This window comes from Chelon labrosus (genome assembly GCF_963514085.1).
Source record: "Chelon labrosus genome assembly, chromosome: 8".
NCBI classification, from domain to species: Eukaryota; Metazoa; Chordata; class Actinopteri; order Mugiliformes; family Mugilidae; genus Chelon; species Chelon labrosus.
The window spans coordinates 9,920,754-9,944,726 of NC_140358.1; the positions used below are offsets into that span (position 1 = coordinate 9,920,754).

The 23,973-nt window shown below is 39.0% G+C and overlaps 2 protein-coding genes across 4 annotated transcripts in view; both read left to right on the forward strand.

The window, feature by feature from the left end:
- The first annotated feature begins 2,050 nt into the window (after positions 1 to 2,050).
- Positions 2,051 to 15,623, forward strand: LOC311491423 (uncharacterized protein). 3 transcript variants are annotated; one of them, XM_084549339.1, is made up of 16 exons: positions 2,051 to 3,354; positions 3,816 to 3,915; positions 5,003 to 5,216; positions 5,589 to 5,731; positions 6,638 to 6,812; positions 6,955 to 7,010; positions 7,933 to 8,123; positions 8,214 to 8,324; positions 8,464 to 8,595; positions 10,351 to 10,449; positions 10,533 to 10,691; positions 12,848 to 13,466; positions 14,360 to 14,423; positions 14,510 to 14,700; positions 14,794 to 14,882; positions 14,976 to 15,623. In XM_084549339.1, exons 1-16 carry the CDS (start codon positions 3,166 to 3,168, stop codon positions 15,066 to 15,068), a joined length of 2,625 nt encoding a protein of 874 aa, XP_084405465.1. In that variant the 5' UTR covers positions 2,051 to 3,165; the 3' UTR covers positions 15,069 to 15,623. The 3 variants fall into 3 exon arrangements, with proteins under 3 accessions (XP_084405465.1, XP_084405464.1, XP_084405466.1); XM_084549338.1 differs by having other exon boundaries at positions 14,794 to 14,856; XM_084549340.1 differs by lacking the exon at positions 2,051 to 3,354 and adding an exon at positions 3,474 to 3,522 and having other exon boundaries at positions 14,794 to 14,856.
- Positions 15,624 to 18,264: 2,641 nt separating this feature from the next.
- Positions 18,265 to 23,973, forward strand: part of mrpl11 (mitochondrial ribosomal protein L11) — a 40,064-nt gene continuing 34,355 nt past the window's right edge. The window contains exon 1 of the mRNA XM_084550152.1: positions 18,265 to 18,369. The gene's annotated coding sequence lies outside the window, so the exon portion shown is untranslated. The remainder of the gene's footprint in view (positions 18,370 to 23,973) is intronic.

The window sequence follows — 23,973 nt, forward strand, 5'->3', positions numbered from 1 at the left end:
GATCCAAAATCAGCTGACAGAGTTGACCTGCTGACAAAGTTTCAACCAAGACACGCTTGCAGAAAAGTGATATGAAGGAAGTCAAGAGATTTACAGGTGTATTCGACATATACTGGTATTTCAGCAGAACATTAGCACAACTGACTCGCTGCAGACAAACATTCAGGATTACCTGTAGTAAGGTGGATTATTCCAACTTTCTAAATATACTTTTGTCTCCTGCCAAGACTGTTCTGACTCCAACTGGTGTGACTGAGGACTTTGACCTTGAGCTGTTTGGCCATTCACCATTATGACACACAAGTTATTTACTATTGCGATCGCGTGATCTTTATATCTCTGTCACTTTAAAGCGTGTAGAAACAGATGAACAACTTTAAAGCTAGTTTTTGCAAAAAAGAAAGGACAATGTCATTTGGTCTGCAGCTGGCATTAATGTTTATTTTAAGGAGTGTCATAAACTGAATTCCTCCTGAAACATGATCTTGGCAAGAAGCATGTGATTATAGCCTGCTCAGGACAGGACATTGTGTGCTTCTTGGTTGAGTTTGTACAGGCCATCAAGTGATCTTCAGTAGTAATGGAAGTAGTAGTTCTGTCTGCCGGAATATTGGAAAGTTGCGGTAAATGTTTAAATTGCATCGAAACAATCCTAGACAGTAAGAAATGTCTCGGTTTATCGTCTGAGGTGGCAGATGATGGCAGCACAGTAAAGATCTCTGTCAACTCTGGGCTTTTAGCGTCTTAGAAATGAGTATGAAGTCACTGCTGCTATAATTACTCATTGAAAATGTGACTGCATAATTTGAGTGAATATGAAAAGATATATTGGGGTCTGTGAACTATTATCCTGCTCTCAAAGTTCATCAAAAGTTTAATTCTTTCATATTTTTCACTTTTTGGATCATGTGAAATGTCTTCAGACTAAATCACGTACTTCCAAATTAACAACTAAAATTAATCAAATTAATCTTGATGAGACACGATGGCTACGCTTTGGACAATTGACCCAGACGGATCACGAATGGACAACATAGCCTTGTGTTAGCAACGCTATCAGATTACACCATGGACACAGTCTAATCTGTCTTTCAGTGATTCACCAAGTCTTGAGACATGACCTCTAACCTGGAGCAATCAAGTGTAGTACTGTTTCTACCAGTCCATTCCTAAAAGCCCTTCTCAGCAGGTAGTCCATAGTTAATCCTTCCTTCAGCGAGCCTCTTCCATTACAGCTTTAACAGGGATCACGGCCGGTTAGCCACTGTCTGTCTGTGTGGCTCAAGATATGCCGTGACTCCTTGAGGTCACACGGATAACAAGTCCCACAAGTGCAGATACAAAACTACATCTGCCAGGCTGCAGTGATCCTGCAAGCATTTTCACAATCTTTCAAACACCTGTTACTGATCAGTGTAAAGCACAGTGTAAAACTTAAAAACTGAAGTATAATTAATTAAAGTATAAAATGTGCATGTATTGAGAGCAGAAACAGAAACATGCATCCTGTGAGTATTTTATCAAGTTGATATGTAAGTAACATTTTTCTGTTGCTTTCACATGGCATATAAAATAAGTCTATCATGGTTCAGCAGATTTAGATGTTTAAAATGTATCTAGATTTCTAAAGAAACTACAATCAAAATCTAGTGTAGTGTCTCAAATATTTCAAACATTGCTTGAGTAGAAGTGCACGTAGCAGTGATGTTTCCCCGCTTCAAAGACCTTCTCTTTAAATAGACTTGCTGGTCAGTTTGTATCCACAGTCCACATGCAGGTCTGCGAATCACTGAAGCTACCGTTCACTCTGGGTCACTAAAAGCCTTCTGTTCACCGGGCTGTTGCGTAACTTCAGCTGTTAGACTGAATTATGTCATAGCTTGACGGGGTCATGGACTCAGTGCTTTACACTCATGGGGATTATCTATCTATCTATCTATCTATCTATCTATCTATCTATCTATCTATCTATCTATCTGTCTATCTATCTATCTATCTATACCAGAAACCATATTATTTTCAGTAATTGTAGGCTTTTTCCTACCCTTTATTTGTTGTGTTGTTTGTGTCTATTTATGTCTCTGCCAGATCCAGATGCACAATGTTTTGACAGACATGTCCACAGTTTGTGAATGTACACACAGCAGTAAGTCACAGGCCTGTCAGTCACATCTTTGTGTGTCTGACTGATCAGCACATGATCTGTTATATCCAGATCAAAAATCCTGTCATCCTAGTCTCGTTGTGAAAATCAAAACGCTGCGTCTCTTTGGTTTTCTGCTCAGTATGATCTACAAGAGATGTGTCAGCACCACCTTGTGGTCCTTAACAAGCAACTAGCTTTGCTTAAATTCAAAACACATGGCAGTTTTAAAGCTATCCTATAGACTCCTATAGACATTGCAAAATCAGAATAATTTATGAGAAGAGGCAATTGTGTGCAAAAAAAATAAAAAATCACTCTCACTTAAACTGACCTACTAAGTGACTGATTTGGACATATAAGTTATTTGTGTGTTTACTATTTTGTGTTGACGATAAGTATGAGGAAGACTGCAGTTGATTTAGCAACATCTGGAGTAAATATTCCTTCATGACCTGAGGAAATACTACAGATTTTTGGCCCCAAACAATATATAAATACTGAAAACAGATGTATCATAATATAACAGCCCTGCACTAAATCTTAGGTTATGTGTTCAGATCTGAATAGTGAATAGTATTGTCACTTTGAGGAGCATATTTTTCTAATTCTCTGCATTTTTTTAAAGCAAACTTTTAAATGTGAGGCTCCTCATTTGAAACTGAGTGTTTCTACTCTACAGCCCTGCTGCTGTTGAAGATGCACAGAAGATGCTCCATTTTGTTGAACGTTGTCAGGTAAAGCTGCGACCTGTAGATGGCATCCTGTTACAATCAACAGCTGACACCTAGTCTATACAGTCGATGGCTGACACGCGGGAAGCGCCTGCGGCCAATCACAGCTCCGCTTCGACCAGTTTCCTAAAGTTTGCTTTTTTTCCGCGTATGATTTCTTCGCTCGATCAAACCGTTTACCCCACAGAGCTGAAGATGAGACCCAGCGAACCAGCTTCGACTTTATTCAACACACGACAGCTCAAAGTCGGTGCCACGAGCAAAAGGAGGCTGCTTTAAGGAAGGAAGATGTATCTATGGCGCGTCTCCATCGCCGTAACTCTCGGCTTGGTTTGGTATTTTTCAGACTGCGGCCGCACAGTGACACAGTACTTCATGTGTTTCCTCTTTTGTCTTTCTTCTCCGCTGTTGTTTGGAAACAGCGGCCGAGAGAGCAGCACTCAAACTGATGAAGAGACGAGTTGCAATCCGCTCCAGGTACTCTGAACATTTGTTTTGCATTTTATTGCATCAAGGAGTTGCGTTTAGCGAGCAGCGTTGCCACATCCATACCGAGTTAACAATTGAAAATGTCAGCGTGGGATGCATTTGTTGATCATGTGATGGCACAAAACGGAGATACGGCTCCTTTACATGCATTTGAAGGTGACACGAGTAAACAAATATGTGCTAATTGTGTCTTTAAAATCGTTATAAAAGTGGAAGTCATTTATTTTGCGCCGTGTTTGCACTCTCAACTGAGCTGTGAGATTAGTAGAACTAGTCAAATTGGGATATCACCATATTTAGCCTGAGGTGTTTTTTTTTTGTTGTTGTTGTTTTTAGTTTTTTCACTGAGGCCTGAAAAACAGGTTTTCACAGTTTAACATTACAAATGATACAGTTGCATTTGTGCTCTTAGCCCCTGGCATTTGATCCATCAGTGTCTTGTTTTCCAGGATTCCTCAAAAGAAGAGGTATGCATTGATGGAGTTATTAGTGAACAGACCCAACCACTGGAGTCCCAGTATCCACATGTGAAGAGGTCTCTTCAGCAAGGTGAGGGGTGTTTTTCACAGAAGAAACCGCCTGTCTTGGTGCAGGTTAGAAAAGTTTGCACTGGGATTGAACCCACTGTAAAAACTCACTGTTCCACCGCTGGTTTCGTGGTGTTTTGTCAGCAGTTTTCAGCTCTATTTTGACTTGACACAGTTGGAAAAGGACAGTTTCGCATAGACACAGCTGCAGCTGGAGCTCATGTTACACGTTGAGGAGGAGCTTTATGAATAGAAAAGATAAAAAACACACCCTCTGTAGATGTATGTAACTGCGATGTGTTAAAACAGGAAGTCAGACGGAGGCTTTCATGCTGCGTTACTGATGTGTGTGTTTGCTTTGCATCTATTTGTGCATCGATAATTTAATTTATGTTGATCTCTTAATGAGCTCTGTTCCTTTGAGGTTTTACAGATTGATATTCATTCTCTATCAGATTGGTTCAGGTTTCCACAAGTATTGAAATCCTTTGAACATTTGAGGAATTTAAAAAAGGTAAATGTAGCACTTTAATACATGTGTGAACCTTCTAGAGACCACATCAGATTTGGCTCGTTTTGTCTTTGTCCTTATCCCGCAGTTGTATCACTTTTTTTAACTTTAAATCTATCTATGTAAATGTATCTAAAAGATACAATAAAAGTATTATTTAGTCCACTTACAATTTTTATATTGAGACCATATAGCTATACTACTTTAAAAAATATGAACAATTCACAGCCTTAAATGTATCTCAGTACTGTTAAACCTGTCGAAGGAGCTCATGTTTAAAAGTTCCAGGTCAGTGGTTTCTTAGCTCGTCCCTTGATGATATATAAATAGAGTTACCTTACTGGAAATGAAACGGTTCTGTGTGTTAATGAAATCCAGATACATCCTCTTGTTCAGAGGAAAAGCTTTGCTATTTGCACTGAGTTTTGAAATAAAGTTTTTTATTTACTTATTTATTTTATGAGTGGTTGAATTTCACCAGACAAGCTTAAAAGTCAGTGCAGTGCTGGAGTTTGATGTTCGGGGGAGTGAGCGTGGGAGCTTGCTGTGAATGTCATTTTCCTCTTCGACTTGCTGACACTGTTATGGCTCTCTTTAGTGTTTGAATGCGCCTACGCTCAGCTGGTCCTGCCTTGGTACGAGGTCCCTGAGCCATGTGATGACCAGCCTCTGCACCAGGTGCTCAGCAGGGAGTTTGACTTTGTAATCGACCGCATCATTGAGAGAGCCAAAGACTTTGATCTCTGCCAGGCAGTCGTGGGCTCAATTCGGATTCTGACCCAGCACTTGCATAATGCGAAGCAGTCTGACAGGTGAATCTTTACACCTCTCTTTAGTGTGACTCAGAATTCATACTGGCTCAGTTGCTCTTTGCTCATCATAAAACGTCTGAGCTCTATAAATACCACAATAATGTTTATCACTTATGAATAAGTTACCATACTTTTACTGGATCATGCCTGGATCACTGTATGTCTGTCCTATTGTATGTACGGACGGGTTGAGTGCTGTAATTTCGTTACTTGTTATAGTGACAATAAAGTTCATTCATTCATTCATTCATTGTTTTCTAGATGTCTTTGGACCCATGGCTTTTAGAGAGCTGTGAATCACACTTGTTAGTGCTGGCAAACATCTAGTGCTCATTAGTGATAGCACTTCCTGTTCTTCTGCTTCTGTTTCAGAGAGCTCTTGTTCAGCTCCAGAGCAGAGGAGATTGCAGTTCTCCGAGAGTTTTCTGACACCCTGGTACGTAACCTTTTTCCGAAATCTCTCTGGGGCCAAGAAGTCAACCGCTGTGCCTTAAATGAGATCATTGCCTTAAAGGGTAAGGAAGCTTTAAATTACTTCTCAGTCGTATCTCAGTATTGTATAAGGACTAAGCCTCCTGCGGCTTCTTTTTGGGAGTGTGAGTTGTATGTAATCTCTTATTGTCAGAGGCATTGTAGAGCTTAGACATGAACTTCAGGGCACATACAAAGAAGGATCCCTCTGCAGTGATCCGCCAGTGCAAGTCTTGCTATGGGGCACGCTTGGGCAGTTATGCACATTTGCTCATTTAAAATAAGTGCATTTTACAGCTGTAGTTAAAACTTGGTATGCCTTTTTAGCCGGCACTTTTTAGCCGACGATTTCTGACAACATAAATCAGCAAATTAATTTTTGCCTTATTTTGAACCAATTTGATGCTGAGATGTACATCAGAACATGCTCATCATTACCTTCAGTGTAAAGATGGAAGACTGTTAGCTTAGCTTGATGTAAGCTTTTATGATATGATTGTCAGTCAGAGAGGTCAGAGGTTTCTCCTTCTGTCACATAATCACCCATAAACCAGATAAAACTCATCGTGTTAATTAGTGAGTTGTTTCTGTTGCATTTGGATGCAGCTATGTTAGCTGGTTTCCCATTTGTTGTCTTTATGCTAAGCTAAGCTAACCAGCTAACCATAGACTTGTATTCACCGTTTGAAGTAACAGCAATATCAACTTTCTTACTAAAAAAGTAAATGTGCATATTCCCCTGTGTGCTTAATGATCCATTTAAAACTTTTACTGTGGAACCTATAATTACTGATCATGCAGCTGTATCAGTGATTCAAACCAGAACTCATTACACTCTGTTATTACTTTAAAATTGGAATCTTTTGCCTCAGAATAGTGTGCAGAATCTGTGTGCATTAACATCATGAAAGACAACGTTTCTAGGATTAGTCTGTTGGCTCTTTTCTCAGGGCTGGGACTGTTGGTCACATGGCTGTCCGACCCCGACAACCTGAACCAGCTGGTTGTGAGCCAGCTCGACAGCGTGACCCCCAAAAGCTCCGCAGAGGAGCTGTGTGGATCAGACCCAGATCAAGTCTCTCTGGCTTCGCAGGAGGACAGAGGCGAGGGCGAAGGCAGTGAAGTGTGAGTGCCTGTCATCTTTTGCACCCCACTGAGTTGACCTAGTGGTAGTGAGCCCCGAATCAATAACTGTAACAGCCCCCTTCTGTGTTTGAAATTGGAATTGACCTGGTTTTGTTTGGTGTCTGTTCTTTCGGATTTCCAGGAGCGTGCAGGGAGCAGGGATTTCAAATGGCAGCGGGATCAAAGGCAAAAGGAAAGGTGTGTTTAGTGTTACAACTCCAAGCTTCATTCAGTTCAAAGCTCTGTGTCATATGAACACGTAAGAACTCATTTCTTTCATATCATTTCTCAAGGAAGAGGTTTCAAATGAAGGAAGATGGGGGGTTGGAAAAGACAGATGGAGTGGTTTGTGGGTATTTTGAGAAAAGATGACTGTGCTTGAGTAACGTCTTGAACAACAGTTTGATGAACAGCGATGTGTTGTGAGCTATTTGACATTATAATTTCATTTACCAGCTTGCCTTCCAGCACATAATTAGTCCCCCGCTTCTTTTGTTTGTTGGTCCGGACAGTTAATCACACAAACGGCAAGCTGAATGCCAAACAATTTCTGTGCTGTCTTCGAGGAACTCTGATCTTCGTATTGAAAACAATCCAACAGCAGTGACTGAATAAGAATTGATTATGTCATAACAATAATATGATATGTGATATGATAAAAAATATGCATATTATCTGCATTGGTCACACTGTAAACTATGAGGCACCCTCATCCTTCATAATCTGTGAGAATTCATTAAATCTGTTTTGACTTATTGACTAATAGTTAGCTTATCACAAAGTCAACAACATTGAAAGTCTGATTGTTAATCATAAATCATGCTTGTACTGCTGCAAGGCCTAATTAAGTACGTGTTATATTATCTGAATATTTTTTTTCTCACATATATTCCCCACCACTCGCAGTTGCTTCACTTCCTTCTGGTGTGCAAAGTCTTTGCAGATTTTCAGCCAAAGCGTTCTTCGGTGTCTTGGAGAGAATGTATTGTTATTCACTTCATGTACAATAGTCAGTATACAGAGGATAGAAACTGTGTCCCTTTTGCACTAAGGTAAACAAAAGGTAATATGAGGTAAGACATTGCCTGATTTGTGTTATGTCCCGATTTGAAATTCTTAGGCAACAAGTTAAAGAAAGGATGGTCCAAATTTGTGGACAAAATGAAGTCTAAGAGAGATAAGAAAAAGAAGATGAAAAAGATGGAGCAGGAGCTGGTGATGAGGATCATGTCGATCCAGAGCGACGTGTCCAACGATGACGATGTCACTAGCATGGCGGGCTCCGTTCATAGCCAGGAGGACTCTGACAGGGTGAGGCTGCTTCTCACATATTAAAATGAACGCAGTCATTTGTTAAACATGACGGATTCATTACTGCTTTTTGGCCAAACACCATTATAGGAGGATAGCGATCTGGATGAATATCTGACAAGCGTCCAGGAGGATATGATGGAATTCAAGCTGTCATATGAGATGTGGCGCATTGGCCGCTGGACTGTCAGCATCCCTCATGTGAGTTATAAATATCAGTGACAGCATGGAATGTCCTGGAGGCTTGTTATCTGTCTGCCAGGGTGCTGTAAAAGCTTGTCCTTGGATGGTATGTTAATGATTGAGCTGCATTTTTGAGCAGGAGTTAACTGTGTTGTAGGCTGACTGGGACGATGAGGATGAGGAGGTAATCTTCACTGTTCACCTGGAGGAAAAGGACAGCCCCGAGAACCTACAGTGGGACATCAGGAAGACCTACATGGAGGTTATATATTTCCGCAATAGATGGCAGGTAAAAGTAAAATAGGTAAAATGATCTGATTAGGATATACAGTATGTGTTTATATGACGCATAGCATCAGTCAGAATTTTAACTGATATAATTTAAGAGAGGAAAAAGATGCCTATGACAGACTGAGGCGTATTGATCATCTTTTCAAATTTTCTTACTGCAGTGTTTTGCTAACAAAACAATGAGTTGTTTGCTCCGTGTGGGGTGGACATGGACAGAAAACATTTATTTATTCCACCAACAGAGAAACTAATGTTTGTTCTGGTTGAGCTATTATTTTGAATATTGGTGCACTTCTAGTGTCCATGTGAATGGCAGATCACGATTCATAAATTTGTTTATACACAGTATGCTTTTAACTAATCCTGTGTGACTTCATTGTGTTCATAGAAACATGTAACTTATTTGTGTGCCTGTGCTGTTTTGCTGTTAATGGAGAAATATCCAACTGCATACCCCAAAAAACAACTTTGTATTTAGATCAAAACAGCTTCTTGTAATTGACTGATTTTTCTGAAAGTGGAAAAGCAGTACTCTGCTTAATTAGACTTGATTTTTATTGACTTCACTTCGCCTGCTTCTCACTGAACTGAGCTGTCATGATGAACAGATAACAGCCTTTCTGATCAATTAAACCATTATTGGCTCAATTCTAGATGTAACAGGTCCAATGGTTATTTGAATCATTAACTTGATGTCCAAGCTGGAAGCCAGCACGCCAAAATGATTCACTTGTCAAGCGAGATGATGCCAATATATTGGCATTTTAATATTTAACAGTCTTTAAGGAGCAATAGCCACGGTTTCAGCTTGTCTCTGTCTGGTGAACAGTGCTCATGAGAAGTGTTTTGACAGCTCACATGTCTTACTGAAAGGAGGATTTTCTGTCCAAATAAACCAATAATCACATGTTCACAAGTACAGTGAAACAGTTACTGGTCTCTGCTGTCATCCTTCTTCTCTGTGCTGACCATGAAGAGACAAAAATTATTAGTTTTTTAAAAAAATGAAATAGCTCAAGCTTCAAAATTAACTAAACTTTAAAAAACAGCTTTAAATAGAGAGGACTCTTTTCAATATGTGAGAATTGTTTAGCTAGATCTGAGTATTGGCTCAATAGAGTTTGGGTGGAGCCAGTTTGGACAACAAAGGTAAAATCTAAAAATCCCAGGTAGCGTTGAGTATGGAGTCTCCAAAAACTGGAAGAGTGACTTACTATTGGGAACCACCATTTACACATTTCTAATGTTTGCAATAAGGCTTTTCCAAGAGCAGACATGTCAACATAAACGCATTGAGGGATATGTGTTTTTATAACCTAAAGATAACACATTTAAACAAAAATCCAAAACCAAAAGATATTACATTTGCAGTAACATAAAGCAACAATTGATAGCTTTGAAAGCCCTTAGCAAGCGAACGTTATTATTTTGTCTTACTTAAATACTTTTTTGTCGATTAAAATTGAGTTAAATAATCAATTGCTATGTAGTTGTTGTTGGGAATTTCTATTGGATTTTTTCAGATAATTAGAGAGCTGGGTGCGTGACTGACTTTAGAGTTTTTCTGTTATTCTTTATCGCCTGTTCATTCATTCGTGCAAGAGAGAAGAACAGGAAACCACAGCATTGTTTCACCAGCCTGTAATCGAACGTGCTATTGTAAACCCCAACGTTTAACTGCATTCATGTGTGATACAGTTTTACAAGAGGTTTGGACGGAGAACTGTCATATCACAAAACATGTTTTTTTCAGGACTCCACCAGCCTGCCTGTGATCTTGGTGCTGGAGAAGTCGGAAGTCAACGATGAGGTTAAAGAAGAAGCCAGACTATCAGTGGAGCACTTCCTACAGGTGAAACACGTGAAGAGCTTAGGTGTGTAACGTAACACCCGCAAAAGCTTCATGACTGTGCATTGTGTTATTTTCTCTTCCAGGAATTGGTTTCTGACAGTCTGATCGGCCACACTCAACCAGTTTTTCAGTTCCTGTGCCCACTTGAGAAATTGTTAAATGAAGAGGAACATTATGAAGGCGTGTGGGGCCTTCTTAGTGGTTTGGCTTATTTCCTGAGTCCCACCCAAGAGGAAGAAGAGGTAACGTTTCACGGCTGCTTAAATGTATTTCCAAGCAGAGTTTTATTTTGTACTTTTGCTGATTCTTTTATAAAACCTGAGATTGCTAACAACACAGTTTTACATTTACACTCAGGACTTAAACTTCTGGGCTCTGACCTGTTCATGCTAGATAGACATAGTTCAGTCAGCACATGGTTGATCTTCTTATTTTGTGTCATGTATCATAGTTGACGGCAACTAATACTACATTTAAGATGCCTCACAATGTCTTAATAAAAGGACTAGCATGTCATAATTTGTCATGCGACAACTTCCAAAATGTGTTCGTAAGGCTGACCAGTATCAACCCAAAGCACTCTTCCAGCGAGGTGAAGCTAAGATGGCTGAAGGACAGACCATATCATGGCTTTTCCTCTGGTGTATAGTTCATGTCATTGTTTAGTTTGTTGTTACCAGTTGTTGGTCCCCGCCACTTCCCTCTCGACGCAGGTTGAAGAGAGCAAGCAAGTTACTGAGTTTTTGATATTCTGACTTTATGAACTGCTAATCACACTGTGAATTATTATTGTGTTGTCAACCAAAGTTCAATAGAAAAACTGTTACTAAACCTATTTTAGTAACCTTTCAGTTTACAGAACGACTACCTGGTTCAGCTTTGACCTATTTACTGTGGTTGAACATACCATACGCACACAATATACATGCTGAGTCTTACTCTAAATGAAGAGTGGCTTTGATAATGTTGATGAACTGTTGGCTTGCTTGCAACTTGTCCGATCATGTGTCGGACATTGTTGGAGTAGTGTCTCTGTTTATACAGATCTCGGATCTCTTATTTTGTCTTAGCTTTATTAGAACCAATAATATAAAAATGAGACACAAGACATGAAAGTTGTGAGCATTGCAGAAAAAAAACTATGAAAATGGATATGGTCACCCTGATGCTATAAAACTACTAAAATGAATCTTCTTTGTCTTGAAAATTTCAAAATCACCACTTTGAGAGGCTTGGAGAAATCACCGTTGTTAGTGGCAAGGGGTGATATATAGCTACAGTAAACTAGACTGAAGATGGTACTATACTGGAATAGCCTATTTTAGGTTTGTTGGTAGTTAGTCTCAAGTGACCATTCAAGGAACCAAGCATGTTTCAGGGTGGTAATATGTCCGTCTCTAAAAGCAAATGAATCCCCATAGACCTCCATGTTAAAATGATTCAAATTTACAGCATTAATAAACATGTTTACAGCCTGGAGCAAAGAACTGTTTTAGTCTCTAAGGCTAATTTTTGTCTTTCATGGCAACTGTAGGATTGACGCACACAAATTATATTTGAATCTATGCAAAACAAAGGACGTGGTCACTTTGAACGACAAACGGTTGCCGTCACAGGTCGCTAGCTGCCTGGCTAGGTGACACTCGCCCGCCTTAGCACCACTCATGCTCCACCTCTTTGGCTATTTTTATCTAGGAGTCAGGCACCGCCAAGATGGTGCACTAAGAGCCATCATGCTTAAGGTGACATCACAGAGGGTTCGTCCATCTTTGTATACACTGCATGGCTGACTTCACATGACTAGTCTCACGAGACCTTGCGAGAGGATCAAGACTAGTCCACGTGTGTTTGAGATCCAAATCATGAATGAAGCTATAACTCTGAGAGCACCATCAGACCTTAAAGCTGATGTGTCAGCATTTTGGATTTAAAAAGTATGACGACAAAGAACAATTGGACAAATGCAAAGCCGCATTCGAGATGTGCCAACTAGAAGAACAATATTGTGAAACAATTTGTCTTTAAATGGAAATTTTTCTAAATGGACTGAATGGAACATGGTCTGATAACTACAGCTGACGCCTTTACTTATATAAAGGTGTGATATGGTCATAATTAATTGTGAACTAAATTTAGTTTTTAGTAATTGTCAAACTACACTTCCCACAATGCATCTTGACAGGATCTTTCATTAGACCCTCACTGAATGAAAAATGTGTGAAATCTCAAGCAGAGCCAGAGATAACCCTGCTGAGGGATTATTGTCACATATTGTGCAGCAGTCCTTCTAATAAGTAAGCTAAACTTCATGTGGGGTTTCCCTTTAAAATGTCTCTGCAGCTCAGTACCATGAAGCCCAGTGCCTGTTATAACTTGATTGTGCTGTTTTTCTCTGCAGAACTTGAGTCCTCGGACAGAAGCACCAAAAGAAATCATAACGCCATCTCCACCTGCAGAATCCACAGCTGCATCTCCAGAAAACCACAGTGCCAGTACTGCTGAGAAAGGCAGCGATGTTCCCACTGCTGCTCTCCCAACTATCGTTATCTCCGAGTATGAGTCTCCTTCAGAAGTGCCTGAGGAAGCTGAGACAGAAACTGATCCACAGCCTGCTATTAACTCAGATTCCTCAAATGAAAACGGTCCCCAAGACAAAACAGACAAAACCTCTCACTTCAAAATGATCATCAAAGGACTGACCCGGTCTAAATCACAAGAGTCTTTGGCCTCAACAAAAATGAGCTGTGAAGAAGAAGTGCCTGACTCACCCTGCAACCAAAATGGAGGCTCGCTGCGGGAGAGCCCAGAAAGCCCTTCCTGGCTTCATTTCAGTGCAAGGTCAAACAAAAAGGAGAAGATGTCACTGAAGATGTCTGGTGGTGCAAACAAGGTTCAAGGAAAGGAAACGCAGACCACATTGCAGAGAGGAGAGGACTCACAGTGTCAAAAGAGCCAGGTCAACTGGGAGCACCTGGAGGCGACCAAAGCCATACTTGATCTGCTGAAAGAAATATCTGGTTGGTTCACTGTTTAAAATCAGACGGTATTGTCATGTGTACTTCACTATGAATTCAATATGCGGAGACTTAAAACTTGCCTGAGAAAGCTAATCGAGTGAGAAGGTAGTTTCTGTTCATTGTTACATGGCTTTTTAAGGGGAAAGGTTGGCTTGCTTTATATGACCTGCGTGGTGCATTCATGTGCTCAGATAATGCAGGACTGACAGCAGACATCCATACAGCATCTTCTTGTGGAAAAGGCTCTTACAGTTTACAGGATATCTAGGATAATAAGTCAGAGAATCCTGGTCAGATACATTAATCAATTCATCTCTGAACCGCTGCACCATGCAACAGTAATGCAGCCTTGAAGTCTACTGTGATAAATTTTCAACCTCAGGCAATCTTTAGACCTGTGGAAACTAATTTTTACACTGTACTGAAATAAACTGAGAAGAGATCAAAGGTAGGAAAATATAACAGATTTTGTATGCTTTATAAAATGTAGCTTGTGGTTCTGTATTCATATATACTTTTGGAACTAATGTCGACTCAGAAGAGTTTGAGGGAGCTTTAAAGTTTGTGCAGCATAAAGCAAAGCATCGTTGATTTGTGTAAGAAAAATATAATCGCACCAATCTCTGCAGCAGTTTTGTTGCAGCTTAGCTTACATTGGGATCTCCAGCTTATGATGTTCATGAATACCCTGATATATTGTGCTCTAAAAGCTTGTGCGTGTCTTGGTTTGTCACTGGGTAGGTAGACAAACTTAAAATATGCTGTGGCTCTATTTGATTGTGGGGTTATCTCTGCCTAGAGGTGAAAAATTTAATCATGTAGCTTTAAGAATACTTGAAAAATTGACAAAAACCTAAAGCATGATGGTAAAGCTAATACTCTTGTCTCTACAGGAAATTCCATCCTAATAAACATATTCGATGCCATCTTGAAACCCGTGATGCCTATCTTGAAAAAGTAAGTGTGATGTGAACGCCCTCCCACAGTTAACACAATTGTTGAGTCTTTGTGTGTGAAGTTTTTTGGTTTGTGCTCCTCTCTAGGAAAGTGAACTCTTTCCTCAGCAAAGTGAACCCAACAGAAGCACAGATGGCTGGGTACATCGACACCATGCGTGACAAACAGTGGCCGGAGGTTCAGCCTGCAGCACCTCCTCTTCCTTCTTCTCCCCCTCGCACCGATGAACAAAAGGATGAAACCAGGGAACGAGCACATAACCTCATCAACGCCAGATGTAGGCGACACTTTTCTGGACATCAGCGGGAAATATCCAGGTATTTGTTGTCAGTCAGCGCATCGAAAATGAACCTTTCTGTTCTTTCTGTAGATTCAAATTATCTTGTCTTGAAGAAGACGGACGTGGAGTCTGTTTTTAATCTTCTCCAGAATGGTGAGGAAAACAAAACGCTTATCTATGTAAGTATCTTCTGTCACCTGATGTGACTTCTGTTTCACTTGATGCGGTGCATAAATCGTATTCTTATTTTGTTGGCCTGTCTTTCATAACAGATGCTCCTTTCATTCCTGTTGAGAGAATTTTTTCCCAACGAGCATTCACTGAATTTGAGCGCTCTACACAAAGTGACCAACACCGGCAACTGAAACGTGAATCCCTGCTTGTGTTTTTAATGGTACTATTTTTTTAAGTTTTTAGAATATCCAATTATTTATTAATTGTCTTACAATGCCTTAAACATCCATGACCACTTCTGTATCAATGTGAAGCACTCATTTCTGCTGTTATTGTTTTTTTGTTGTTGTTGTTTTTTATCTCAAACTTACTGTGAATATTTGCTCTGGGTTTATATTTTGGATCATTTTCTTCACTTGTCAGTGACTTATCTGTGAGAAATCAGAAGCATTTGTTTGGGAGCCGGTATTGATTATTGTACTTTTTTTTTGTACTCAAACTTTATTTCATATTTGTTTTTTTGAATTTCACCCCTCACATTTTAATGTAAATGTATTTTCTAAAATCTTTCTTGTCACTTTGAGCACTTTTGTATGGTGAGAGTGTAAACTGGTTGATTTGACCTAAAGTTTTATAGAAACAGAATATCTCATAATTCCTCATCACTTAAATCTGAAAGAGTACTGTCTAAAGCATGGACAGTACTCTTTCAAAGGAAACTTGAAATAATGTTAATCTGAGTAACTTAAATTTATTTCAAATAAAATGTTTTCATAAATCATTATTTCAGTGTTATTTCTGGGTTCATGTGTTTAAGTTGAATTTGACTGGTTAATGATTTGCTGTAAATGAGACTGGGTTGCTTATTCCAATAGCACATTTGCCTTCAAGCAGTATCTGAGTAAATGATGACTCAGTCCAGTTAATCCTCTAAGGGAACTTGCATTATTTATAAAAATAATAATAATAATACAGACTCAAATAACACACCATCCTCTTGATGTTTTTCCTATAAGCTACCGTCATTTAGATCTGCTGAAGAACGCATTCTTCAAATAAAAACAAGATTAGGTCTCTAAAATGATGCTGATTCTTGTGCTGAAGATAGCTTTGTTGTTCAGGTGAAAAAAAATATTGCCCTTAATGGAAATGCTGTCAGTAATATTCACGCTGTTTGATTATGGAAGTGAAACAGAATTAATTACAGGCTTATTCTGGTCCAGGTCACAGGAGGGAGATTATCTGACACTGTTACAATATGAATTCATTTTTTATTCCCTTAAGTTCCTTGAGCCAGTTAACTGCATCACACAGAACCAAACGCTTTCATTTCCAGAAGGAAACGGCTAAATCCTGTGCAATCCTATTACTAGCCTTATTCATGAGCCCATGATGAAAATGCAGGTGAATGTTTAGTCTGTACTGTAAAACATACATTTAGAATGAAAGTCTGATTTATTTATTGACCTTATCAACTGCTGATGACAATGTCTAGCTTCCAGCAACAGCACATGGACTGAAACAGAAGAGTTAGTCTTTATAGAGCTGCTAAATCCACCTCATGGTCAAAATTCAATGAATTTTACCTCATAAGAAAATAGTAACTGGAAAACTTGATTTACCCAAAGTGTACACAACATCTTGCGATCAGATTTGAAGAAATCAAAATAATCAATGTTATAGCTAACCCACAGTTTCACCACAGTATAGTCATCATGACTAGAACAAAAAAAAAAAAAAAAAACGAACAAAATGCAAATAGATCAGTCCAAAATAATCTGCTTAACAGTTATTTGAATTGTATAGGCTAATGGTAATACCTCAGGCTCCAATATTTAGTAGCCTGCAACATATAACATGATTAACAGTATAAACTAAATTCATTCATTCATTCATTCATTCACTCATCTTCTGTAACCGCTTGCCCCGTGAGCAGTCGCGAGGGGGGGCTGGAGCCTATCCCAGCTGTCATCGGGCGAGGTACACCCTGGACAGGATGCCAGTCTATCGCGGGGCTAACACAGAGAGACAGACAACCATTCACACTGTATAAACAAAATAAACACACCAAAAATAAATATATAGAAATTCAGCAACAGCTGTAAATCATGTACAGATAATCCTCCAAGACATCTATTTTGGCAATCTGTAGGTAGTCACTTAAGTATGTTGCTTCAACATTTGACTTTGTTTTTTACGCCCTCTAGTGGAGAAAAACTGAAATAATACTGCTTTAAGAATACTTGGGCACTTTGTAAAAGCTAACACATGAAGCTAAATATATTTTGTATTTAAAGCTTATAGTCAAACACTCATACATCTGTCAGCTGTGCAGCCCAACCTTAAATGAATGCTGTAGCCTATTAGCAACACCTGCCCCACATTTGCTATTATAAAAAGAGTATGTACAAATAATCCTCTGAGGAGGGCATTTGGGGAGGAGGTGAAAGGTGTTTGTCCATGTAACAAAAAATGCAACTAAATGGCTGATGAAAAAAAATGTCAGTCAACTGCAAAGACACTGCATGATTGGTCGCCACTACAACAGAATGTTCAGCTGAAACATGACACAGGAAATGTGTTTTCCCAAACCACATCTGAGTAATAAGAAAAAAGGTTCAATATGTGCATTTATTTCCACTTAGTGAGAAGAAACCATTAAACTCTAACCCTAACCCTAAGTCATTTATGATTGGGAAATACCAGTTACATTAAGAATTATGTTGTGTAGACCAAGAGTTGGAACAATCTAATTCAACCAATAAAGACATGTGATAGTGTCCTTACAGCAGCTGGAGGGATTATAATTATGGATGAATTCTATGCAAGAAATGGTGGTATTCCAACACGGAGGTTGACAGTATTAGCTCAGCTTTACCCATTATAATGCATCCTAGTTTATTTGTTGTTTATATGCTATATTAGTCCTCTGAAGGAATGAACTACCTACATAAAATGTAGTGGTGTAAAGCAGTATAGCAGTTCTCTTTCAGTTGTAATAGAGAAAAACTGTAGTAAAATATTTGATGCATTCATGTATACACATCATGTCAATTTTACTACTGGTAAAGGTCATACTTTACAGTGTATATATACACCAAATAAATCAACAGAATTTATCCTTCTGAATCTGAAATGTATTACTGACGAGGTGTCAAATACTTGGAGGCTTAATGAAATAAAAGTTCAGTATTTCTCAGTTGTATAAAGTTGTGTAAAGAAAAAGAAAAATGTAAACACTCAAATAGGTTAATCTTATTATGAATATTAGACTAAGTAAAAGCTTAAAGCTGTGGTACAAACACCACCTTCCATGCTAACCTGTCCTTTAATAAGACTGCGGACACTACAGCTGTTGCAGTTACTCCTCCAGTCCAGCAGGTGACAGCCTTGAGATCAGCGGCAGCAAACACTCCGCCGTGTTCAGTAATCCAAGATGTCTGCGCCCTGAAGGATGCTGCTAACGGCGTGAAGGTACAGGGCAAACCACAGGTATGATAATACTAATTCGCCTGTGTCGTTTCGATAGAGTTTAATTCTGCTCTGTTTGACCTGTTCTTACGATTCAAAGTCGTTTGTCTGGATGCGGGGAGTGTTAGCCTTAGCTAAGCTAAGTAGCTTCTTGCTGTTCAATGTGACTGTGGACAGACACCAAGTCCTGCTGCTGCTGTGCGTGTCTGATTAGTATTATAAAGATGAAGTGTGTAATTGGTTGTCATCGAGTGGTTTCATGAAATAACCGGTCACCAAAGGAAACATTTTAAACAAATCTCAAAATATTAGTTTCAGGCTCAACCTGGAAGAAAAGTCAAAGACTCCATTGAAGCCTAAATATCTGGTGGGTTTATTAATTATGAAAACGTAAGTGTGACTTTCTGCTTCAAAGAAGTGTTATCAGTATTGTCTGTTACGCATATTAATAGTTTTTTAGTAAGTGCTAACACTGCTGGATACATTTCAGAGAAATTACAATAACGTTAAATATAAATATAATCCGTTTCTTATAAGTGATGTGAGCCACTTTGAACAGTTTTGGACGTGTTTACTTGTGAAATTTCATTATTTGGGTTTTTGTTTGGTGTTTTTAAACCATTTGAAATGAGCGAGACTCAGATGGAAAGACATGTTGTCACAAGCCCTCTGCGTGTTACATTATTTATCTCTAGTTTATTTTTTTTGCCATTCAACATAGTAAAGATCCCGGGAAATAAGCACAGACCTATGACATGCAAAACATTTCCACAGGCCAAGAACAAAATTGTGGATGTTAACATTTAATCCATATGGTATGTTTTCGGGCCCTTAAACTCTTCAACTAGTCTTCATTTACATTTTGTTGTAAATATTTAACGTTATAACGAAGTGCATATAATTTAAATCCAGAATTTCAGGAGCTTTCTTTACACACAGGAGATACAGAAATGTTCTTCTGCTGTTTTGACAGTGAAATTGGGAGTCTTTTCCTTATTTTAGACTTGACTGAAGTTCTTTCATTATGAGTAGCATCTGTCAAGAATCTTTATGTTTCACTAAATAAATCCCACTGACATCAAAATACTTTTGTTTCCTAATAATTCCCAAGTGAATCCAGAGTTTTATTAGTGGACAACAGGAAAAGCACACATGGAACTAACAGCAATAACCTCAGCTTTGTTCTTGTAATTATTGCAAATAAGTGCTTAAGACATAAGACATTGTTTATTTATCCCATGTGTATGGGAAATTTCCATGTCACAGTAGCGCGGAATTTGGCAAAAATATATACAAAAAACAATAATGAATTTGACAGGAAAATTACAAAAATAACGATAACAAATTTGAAAAATATATACAAAAATACTAACACTGAAAAATATATAGAGAAAAATAGAAATATATAGACATTCATTGTATGAACATTGCATGTACATTGTAGTGGATGGAAACTTTACAAATAAATAATAGCAAAAACTATGAGACGGTGAGGTAGTGGTTCGTGCAACATAAGGCAGTGTAAAAAGCAGATTTAATTTGTGCATACAATGACTGTAAAAAAACAAAAATGAGGCCAAGTCTAACATGTGGGTTATTTTTGACTCAGGCTAGTGTTGTACAGCCTGATGGCAGTTAGTATGAAGGACCTGTGGTAGCGTTCCTTTTTGCAGCCTGGATGCAGCAGTCTGCTGCTGAAGGAGCTGCTTAGGTCAAATAAGTGTTTCTAATAATGCTGTTACTGATTATACACAGTAGTTGACAAGCTGGCATGCAAAAATATGTTTTTGTTTTAATTTTACTCCCTCATTTATCCCCGGGTATTGGATCTGTTAGTTTCAGTCATATATGATGGCTGAGATTTTATTTTAATTAATAAATCTTAATTGTCAAACTTTAAATGCTTGATTTTCAACCTTATTGAATGGCTCAATTTCTGCGGCTAAATACCGTCACCATATTAGAAGTTAAGCGCCTCGAGATTAACAGCTGAAGACACTAATTTTCCCCACAGGTGCCATTAGACCATATCAGAGGAAGGGGAAGCCAGTAAGTGATGTCAGTAGTAGAGCACCAGTCAAACCTTAAATGATGGAAGACGATTTGGAAATAGTGATTGAAATACTATGTTAATTTCATCCTACTTTTAGATCCTTTTAGGTGAATAATGACGCTATTCCAATGGTTATTCTAAATGATCACGATTGGTCAAATAACTGTCATCATAGTAATTTCGACATTTTTTTATTATTATTATTAGTAGCAGTAGTAGTAGTACTACTATCTTTGATATCTTTGACTGTAATTCCTCCTGTTTATATATGATGAAGCTACTGGACAGTCTACGTTGAGTCTACGTAAAGTTTTGTTTTGAGTGAAGAGATATTGCCCATGTGAATGTCATCGGTGTCATTAAATAGCTGAGTCATTTCCTAACTTAAGCTACTTCATACAGCGTCCTCGTAGTTAAAAGTGACGGATTCAGATTTGACCTCTGTAAAAGTCTGGTGTCTGTTTCCAAGGTGCCCAAACATCCACCCGCGTATACTGTTACACACTGCCTGGCCAAAAAAACAAGTCCCCCCACCTCCCCACAAAAAAAAAGTTCACACAGATTTATTTCCATCCAGTGTTGCATTCATTTTTCACCAAGATCTTGTATTGATGATGGGAGAGTCTGACCACTGCGTAAAGCCTTCTCCAACGAGGGGTTAAGGTCTGGACTCTGTGGTGGCCAATCCATGTGTGAAAATGATGTCTCATGCTCTCTGAACCACTCTTTCACAATTTGAGCCCCATGAATCCTGGCATTGTCATCTTGGAATATGCCCGTGCCATCAGGGAAGAAAAAACCCATTGATGGAATAACCTGGTCATTCAGTATATTCAGGTAGTCAGCTGACCTCATTCTTTGGGCACATAATGTTGCTGAACCTAGACCTGACCAACTGCAGCAACCCCAGATCATAGCACTGCCCCCACAGGCTTGTACAGTAGACACTAGGCATGATGGATGCATCACTTCATCTGCCTCTCTTCTTACCCTGATGCCCCCATCACTCTGGAACAGGATAAATCTGGACCCATCAGACCACATGATCTTCTCCCATTGCTCCAGAGTCCAATCTTTATGCTCCCTAGCAAACTGAAGCATTTTTTTTTTGCAGTTAGCCTCACTGATTAGTGGTTTTCTTAAGGCTACCCAGCTGCTCTGTCCCAATCCCTTGAGTTCCCTTCACATTGTTCGTGTGGAAATGCTCTTACTTTCACTATTAAACATAGCCCTGAGTTCTACTGTTGTTTTTCTTCAATTTGATTTCAAAAAACGTTTGATCGTGAACGGCGATCACGCAATCAGGATTTTTTTCCAACCACATTTCTTCCTCGGAGACGGTGGTTCCCCACTATCCTTCCAGTTTTTAATAATGCGTTGGACAGTTCTTAACCCAATTTTAGTAGTTTGCAGAACATGAGGTCCAGCTGCAGCAGGAGCTCAGACCCAAGGGAGCAGATGGCTTCACAGTTCAGAGTGTTTACTGTCACATTTTGGCTGCCGTCACACTCGGCTTGCAGTTTCTGGGCTGCAATTCTGAAGAATGAATTTTATAATGTCAGGGCCTCATGTATTCACATGTCGCCTAGAGATGGTCATGAGGCTCTTCCTGTGTGTGTAATCAATCATCTGAATCTGTTGCTGTACTGCATTCCCTCCTCTCGTTCTCCTGGCATTACATGTTTGTATAGTGTCATCCACAGCTTGACGATGTTGTGAGCAATAAAAATGTATTTTTTGTACATCCATGCCATACAAATCATGAATCCAAGCTTAAAACTAAACATATCCTGCTGCAAATTAGAAGATAACATTTTCAGCTTGAGCTTCAAATGTAACTGGTGCATGTTTCTTGGCACACCAGTCAGTGGTTTTGTTGTGCTTTGTGCTCTGACACCAGAAAAATACTGACAGCCATGTAGCTTCGACATTTAAAACAAGCTGCCTGCCTCCAAATTATTTCAGAAAAAAAATGTGAAGTCAGAGCAGTTTTCCCATTTTTTTATACAGACACTCTATTTCTTAAGTGTCACCTCGGCTGCTGATTTTTCATTGTTGCTGTTTGCTGCTTTTTTAGATTTATTCTAAGTACAGGCAGTTTGCCATTCAAAGATGATGGAGGAAGGAAAATGTAATTTGGCCGGTAAAGAAATAGGCCTCCCTGGGATTTGATCACAGGCAAGCAGAGATAATACATTCAAGTTGTTTGGAGTGGGAGTCATCACTATTCAAGTATAAGGTCCTGATTCGAACCCGAACTGCAGTGACGTGCATGTGTGCACCTGCAGCTGTCAGCACTCTGCAAAATAGCATTGAAGTAGTGAAGAAGACGCCTGCTTTTCTCATTAGCTGTCTTATTTTTCTACTATGGAAAATACCAGCCTGTGGCCAAAAGCATGTGGCTGGTTTGAGCATTGCACAGAACCTGCTGTGTGCATGCTGTGGACATTATGTAGTTGAAACAAGCAAACAAGTGTTGGAAGCGAACTATTGTGTAGATACTAAATGTTGTGTCCACGTATTATTTAGTATGTTAAAATTACAGCAAGGACAGGTATTGTATGAGCTTGAAACTTTTAGTCCTTGGTTTTGTTGATTACTCCATCAGTCGGCAGAAAATAAATTAGTCGTATCAAAAACAGTTTTGATAGTTAATTAATTGTTACAATTGGCTGAAACTCTTAAGTCCTGGATGAATTGGCAACACTTTTAATTACTAAAAAAAATCATTAATTAATTTTCCTATTATTCCTTGAGTAACTGTGATCAGATTTTATGCTCCACACGACATGAACAGCGGATCGCACAGGTTCCGTTGGAGTTGTGCAGTGTGTTGCCAACAGCTCTTCATCCAACAGCTCACTGTGGCTGCTCATTCTTGTTCCATTACTGAAACATCTCAAATTGAGCCACTCTCAAAAAATGACTGTTTTCTCGCTTTAACGAAGGACAGCAAAATGAATTTCCTGCGACGACTTCATGATGAAAGTCGGCTCGTGTCTTGACAGTTTTGCATTTTCTCTGCAAAAGTCACCACAGACACACAGCTCATAATAATGGAAATATACAGCCTACATATTAGACCTGACATTCTTTCAGTGCACCATAGGCACAGGTCTTTGTATCTGAACACCAAACATTTACTGTCTTTGGGTTCTCCAGTGTGAAGTAATAATTTGCTGTTCTTCTCTAAATGTCTAAATGACTAAATGTCTGGGCTGAAAGAAAACAACTAACTGGAAGACATCGTGTTGAGCTCTGTGAAACTGTATTACTATTTTTTGTTTTTATAAACTCCAATCTTTGGAAAGAAAAATAAATCTGCATGCTCAGGCCTGTGCAAAACTCGCAACTAAATCCCCACGAAATGTATAGATTTGTCACTAATAAACTCAATTGAGCAAAGGTGGCTATAATTTTGTACTCTTAAGATTTTTAAACTAGGGACTCTAAGAATAAACACAGGAGCATGGGCGTCACACCCGTGGGGGATGGGGGTGTTGCAACACCCCCACTTTTTCAACAAGCTGATTTCATCCCCCCCACTTTTTCCTGAGGTATTAAACCGTTTG